Source organism: Macaca nemestrina, chromosome 8 (genome assembly GCF_043159975.1).
Source record: "Macaca nemestrina isolate mMacNem1 chromosome 8, mMacNem.hap1, whole genome shotgun sequence".
NCBI classification, from domain to species: domain Eukaryota; kingdom Metazoa; phylum Chordata; class Mammalia; order Primates; family Cercopithecidae; genus Macaca; species Macaca nemestrina.
Window position 1 is genome coordinate 112,957,195 of NC_092132.1, and position 6,000 is coordinate 112,963,194.

The 6,000-nt window shown below is 51.2% G+C and overlaps 1 protein-coding gene across 18 annotated transcripts in view; it reads left to right on the plus strand.

Moving 5' to 3' along the window:
- Positions 1 to 6,000, plus strand: part of LOC105476533 (ankyrin 1) — a 244,720-nt gene extending 238,720 nt beyond the window's left edge. For all 18 annotated transcript variants that reach the window (XM_011732528.2, XM_011732531.2, XM_011732532.2 and 15 more), the window contains one exon: positions 4,910 to 6,000. Coding sequence is in view for 4 of the 18 variants with exons in the window: in XM_011732531.2 (XP_011730833.2) it covers positions 4,910 to 4,936 (27 nt within the window). In the remaining 14 variants the exon portion in view is untranslated. The remainder of the gene's footprint in view (positions 1 to 4,909) is intronic.

A 6,000-nucleotide genomic window follows, 5' to 3' on the forward strand; every position in this document is an offset into this window, starting at 1 on the left:
AGTGTGGCCACGGAGCAGGGGCGTGCCGTGCCGTGCCGTGCCATGCCATGAGGGAGGGACATGAAGACGCTGCACGATCGCGACCATCTCCAGCAGGTGTGTGCGGTGCTGGGGGCTTCAGTGGCCGGCTCTGATCTCCATCCTCCCTGGGGCATCCTGTACTGAGCTGCCCCGAGGCCCTTCATGCTGCCCAGCTCGGGGCAGCTCAGTACAGGATACCTCGGGGTGGGAGTCAGCAGGAGGTGAGGGGGCATGGTGGCCCCAGTACAGCACTAACCGGGTCGTTACCATTCACACCCCAGGGCCTGACTCTGGGGCCGAGCAGCAAGGAGGCTCTGGCTTTCCGCTTTCGGCAAAAATCAGGGCCTGCTGCCTCCTGAGCCACCAAAAGTGCTGACTCTGGGCTTCCCAATATATCTCAGCACTTGGGCAAAAAAGAGGACTGGCAGATCCAGTTATAGGATAAAATTAGACCTGACATCTCAGCAGCTTAATGAGGTCACCGTGTTAACCCCTGCACTGCCAGGGGTCCCACTAGGCTGCTGGTTTAGAAGACTCTGAGTAGCTGCTGTTGGGTCCTGGAAAGAACCCAAAGATGCAAATAATGTTTAAAAGCAGCAAACGGAAAGGAAGAGTACACTCTTCTGACTTGTTTTTCTTATGGTAGCAGTGGCAGCTGTGGCTTTAGATTTCTGTTTGGCTCAGGTTCTATGGATGCTCCTGAGTGGGAGAGAGGCAGCCCAAAAGCCAAGCTAGGGGGAAGGAGGGAGCCTTGAATTTCATTTTAATTTGCTGTAAATGATCAGCAGTGTGGCTGAAGCCCCCACCCCAGGTGATTAAGGACCAGATCACACTAGCGTGGGTGTCAGAAACACGGAGCAGCCCGGCTCTGGGACAGCACTTTGCCCTCTGTCAGTGACAGGCACAGGGACAAGTGTGACAGTGGCGGCGGGGGAAGGGGGCGAGGAGGGGCGAGAGCAGTGGCGAGGGAGAGGCGGAGAAAAGCTCCTGCTGAAGTCCCAGAGGGTTAGGGGACAGCATTAAATGCCCTACCCTCCCAACCAGGGCTAAGGCTACAGAGAAGACGGTTGAGGGCCCGAAGGCTTTCTAATTTACTGCCCCCACCCCCGACAAGCATGTACAGTCGATCCTCATCATTCACCGATTCGGCATTTGCGAATTCGCCTACTCATTAACATTTATCTGTAGCCCCAAAGCTGACACTCACCGTGCTTTTGCTCATTCATGGGCATGCACACAGGGGCAAAAAGTTTGAGTCGCCCAACACATGCAGTCCCAGCTGAGGATGGACAAAGCCACACTCTGCCTCGGTGTTTCATACTATAAATAAGTGTCCTCCTCACAGCTTGTGTAGTGCCACATTTTTCGAATTTTTGGTTTCATTGTTTAGAATGGCCCCTGAGGGAAACGCTATCTGGTGTGAAGCGCAAGAAGGCTGCGATGTTCCTTAAGGAGAGAACGGACATCAGATAAGCTCTGCTCAGGGATGAGTTAGAGTGCCTGTGCTGGTGAAGTCAGTGTTAATGAGTCAACCCTATATATTACATAAGGTGTCTTGAAACAGAAACGCACCTAAGACAAAGTTATGTATTCATCAGTTGACCAAAATATTGTGGTCAGAGGCTCGCGGGAGCCTAACCTTGTATTTCCCTTAGGAGCAGTGGTTCAGTATTCGCTAATTCCATGTTCACAGCGACTTATTTGTTTATGTATTTATATTTTGAGAGGGAGTCTTGCTCTGTTGCCCAGGCTGGAGTGCAGTGGCACTATCTTGGCTCACTGCAACCTCCATCTCCCAGGTTCAAGCAATCCTCCTGCCTCAGCCTCCTGAGTAGCCAGGATTACAGGCGTGTGCTACAACCCTTGGCTAATTTTTGTATTTTTAGTAGAGACAGGATTTCACCATGTTGGCCAGGCTGGTCTCGAGCTCCTCACCTCAAGCAACCCGCCCTCCTCAGCCTCCCAAAGCGCTGGGATTACAGGCATGAGCCACTGCGTGTAGCCTCAAACAGTGACTAATTTATAGAACGGAGCTATTGCAAATGACTAGAATGGGCTGTATTTGTTTCAAAGAGTGAAAGCTGGAGCTTGTGTGTCTAGAATTAAGGCCTCTTCCTCCTGCTTCCAGGTTGTATGGCCTTAAGTCATGTAAAAGCCCTGAGCTTCAGTCTCCTCAAGGGAGGATGAAAATAGTCCCTTTCGATGTGTCACACTTCAAGAAAAAGGTTTCAAAATAATAATGGTAACTGTGAGCACTGATGTGAAGAGAGTAAGTAAGAACATATATGCCCTGGGACTCAAATAATTGCAGGTCTTGTTTGTAGTGTGACTCAGAGCAAGTCAAATGATCTCCCTAAGCCTCAGGTTCCTTAGCCATAAAATAGCAATAATGCCAGCATTTCCCTTGTAGGATGGTTATGATGGTTGCTGAGTTTATGTTTGTGAAAGGGCTGTCTAGGGCTGGGCATAGTGACTCATGCCTGTAATCCCAGCACTTTGGGAGGCTGAGGCAGGAGGACCACTTGAGATGAGCCTGGGCAATGTGGGAGGACCCTGTCTCTAAAAAAAATTTTTAAATTAGCTGGCCATGGTGGCATACACCTGTAGTTCCAGCCTCTTGGGAAGCTGAGGTGGGAGGATCGCTTGAGCCCAGGAGTTCAAGGCTGCGGTGAGCTATGATTGTACCACTGCAATCTAGCCTGGACAACAGAGCAAGATTCTGTCTCTAAATGAAATAAAAATAAAGAATGAAAGAGACTCTTTTCTAACCTTTTGAAAGGTGAGGGGACCCAGGAGAAGAGGTCAGAACAATGCAGGAGTCCTGAGCAGAGTGAGGTGACCTAGATCCTCATCCCACCCCTGTTCTTGCCACTGCACCTCCAGAGTCTCAGTTTACCAAGGGATGAAATGGGCAGTCATGCCAGCATGATCTGTGAGGTCTGAACTTTCTCTTCTGCTCAGTGCCTGGGCAGTAAAGTAGATGGGAGATCCTAGACTATCTTTCCTAGGCCGCACATTCCATGATGGTCTCTTATTTGAGGATTGCTTCCCCTTGGGGCAGGCACCGTGGGGAGCACCAGGAGGCTGTTCTTGCCCTCGGTGTTTCTAATCCAACCAGGGAAATATGCAGACATCAAAAAGCACAAACGGACAGAGACGGTAACATTTCTAGAGAGCCAAGTAATTGTTCACATTCATACAATGCTAAGCACCTATGTGTCTTGGCTTTTTTAAACATCACACCTCTCTAATGGGTAGGTCCTATTACTGCCCTCATTTTACAGCAGAGAAAACTGAGTCACAGAGCGGGTACGGCACTTGACTGAGGTCAGGCAGCACGGGACTTGAACCCAGGTGGTCTGGCTCCAGAGTTCATGTTCTTACCCATTCGACTCTGCCATCTCCCGATCGGAAAAGGCAGCCTCTTTTTTTTTTTTTTTTTTTTTTTTATTTTGTATTTTTACAAAATACAAAAGGGAGAGCTTCCAGAGTGGAGAGGGGTCTGCTCCAAGGATCAGGAAAGTTTTGTGGGGTGGAAATGTTGAGGGCGGCAGGCAGAACCTCTGCAGAAAGGAGAGTGGAAGGCAGCCTTGACAGGAGAAGCGTGACCAAAGGCAGAGAACAGGAGGGTAGAGCATGTTCAGAGGCTTAGAGGAGACAGTCAGGCCTGACTGATGTGATGGCCCGGCAGTGATGAAAGCATCTTCCCTCTACGGTGACAGCACTGTCCACCCACTGCGGCAGCGGTTCCTGGTTTTACAGTTCTACAGCAGCCCCTGGCAAGGAACCCGGCACCACCCTCCCATCCCTGGGGAACCACCCAAGAGCTGAGCTCTCCCTGCTCCCTTCCAGCACTCCTCCCCAACACCTTCACCTGGAGAACCCAAGACAGCTCCATGTCTGGGGATGGCACCACCTGGGGATGAGCTCCTGCCCCCCTGTGTCACTTCCTGCCCTGCCCAAGAGATTGTCACCTTCTCCCTATTGAAGCATCCTCCTTTCCCCAGTGGTCCCAGGGTCCCTGCAGATAGAACATGAGTGGCTGGTCTTGAAAACATGGAGTTTTCACCCCAGGTTGGAGGCTGGAGGCCCCATGGGAACAGGAGAGTTTTCTCACTGCGAATCCCAGGCTGAAGAATGTAGGCTTAGCTCCTCCAGCAAATCTGCTCTTCTCCAGACTAGGACTCAATACAGGAGGAGGAGAGGAGGATGCATCTGCTTTTCAGAGATCTTGTCCATCTGAGGGGAATGGGGAGAGCAGCCAGAGGCAGCAGTCAGGAAGAGCTGTGGACCAGAGCTGAAGGGGAGCTGTCACCCTTGAAGCATGAGCTCCCAAAGCCAGGGAGCCTGTCTGCACCATCCCTGGGTCCCCAAGGCTGGCGCATGGCAGACATCAGTGCATGTTGGCAGAGCTGAACTGAGAAAGTGAAGGTGTCACCTAGCCTCACCTAGCCCCTTCTTGGCACAAGCCCTGGCTCAAGAAAAATGGCCCTTCCTAAGTACAAGGATCTGCTGGGGGGATGTCTCCCCAGGTGACCACATAGGCACAGGGGCCTCTGCTCCTCTCCCAGGACATGGAGCACAGCACTGTCCTTGGCCCATACAGTGAGGCATCCTGGAGTGCTCGAGCACTCAGAAGGAATTCATGAGGCCTAGGTGGCGGCTCTGAGGAACAGCCTCTGCATAAGGAGCAAGAGAAGGAGGGCAGCATCTCAGGAGGTTGGGCCTGCAAGAGCAGCACCCTCTGCACGTCGCCTTGCCTGGGGAGACTGTTTTTCCTGAGTCAGATTCGGCCTGAGCTGCCAGCACAAAACTCTGTGTATAGGGTTTTTGCTGGACGTTGCCCTTTTGCATTCTAAGTGACCGCTTCTCTCTTTGTGTCTCCCAGGATCACACCTCGACACCCAACCCCTGAACCCCACACACTCTGCCATGCACACAGGAGGAGAGCTGGACCTGAGGGCCACCGCAGCGGTGCACACGTTCCTCTGGGCTGACGGCATGACCTCTGTAAGGGACTCCCGCTAGTCCCCTCTTCGCATGAATGACTGACTGTAGACGCATGACCTCCAGGCTTCAATCCTGCCTCTTGCAATGACAGCTGATCTGTCGGAACCAGGACACAAAAGGAGCAAGAAGCGGGGAGAGAGAGGGATAGAAAACAGGCGCGGGAGAGCGTGTGAACGCAAAAGTGAATGAGGGCTTTTTGTGGCTGGGGATGGGTTTTGGTTTTTGGGGGTTTTTTTTTAGTTGTTTTGACTTTGTACAGGGTACTTTTTCCCGACCTCATCTGTCAGAAATCCATGTGGGCTTCCTGGAAAGAAAAAAAAGAAAGAAAGAAAACTAGGCATGAAATCAGTTTAGCCACCTTAATCTTAAGCCATGTCCTCATCTGCCCACCCTCCCCAACCCAACCTACACACCTCCATTCCACTTGTGACACCCCCTCCACTCCCTGGTGACGCTCCTGCCAGATCGCTCTACATGACATTCAGGACACACACACACACACACACACACACACACACACACACCACTCGCCTCCACTGAATCTACACACAGATTTTACTGTGACTTCTGAAGCTGTATAGACTCTGCTGTGGATAAACTGGAATTTTTTATGTTGTCTCTCTCTCTCTCTCTCTCTGCCAATTTCAGTACAAGTCATCTTCCAACGGAAAATCATTACCTTGAGAGTGCATTCGGGGTTCCTTGTGTTAGGGACTTAAGAATCTGAGGCGAGGACTCCCAGGCTTACCTGTAGGGCTCAAAGGGAACCAGGACCCCATCTGAAAGGGTCTCCTCTCTCAGTCGGGGGACGGGCCGGTGGCTGACCCAGGATTGCACCAGCATGTCCATAGAGAAGAGATTTTCTATATCTTCAAGCACTATATCATAGTCCGTGTTCAAAGTGTAAACTGTACAGTAATCAGCCTTGTGTATATGAAAAACAATAAATACTATGCAAACCAATAGAAA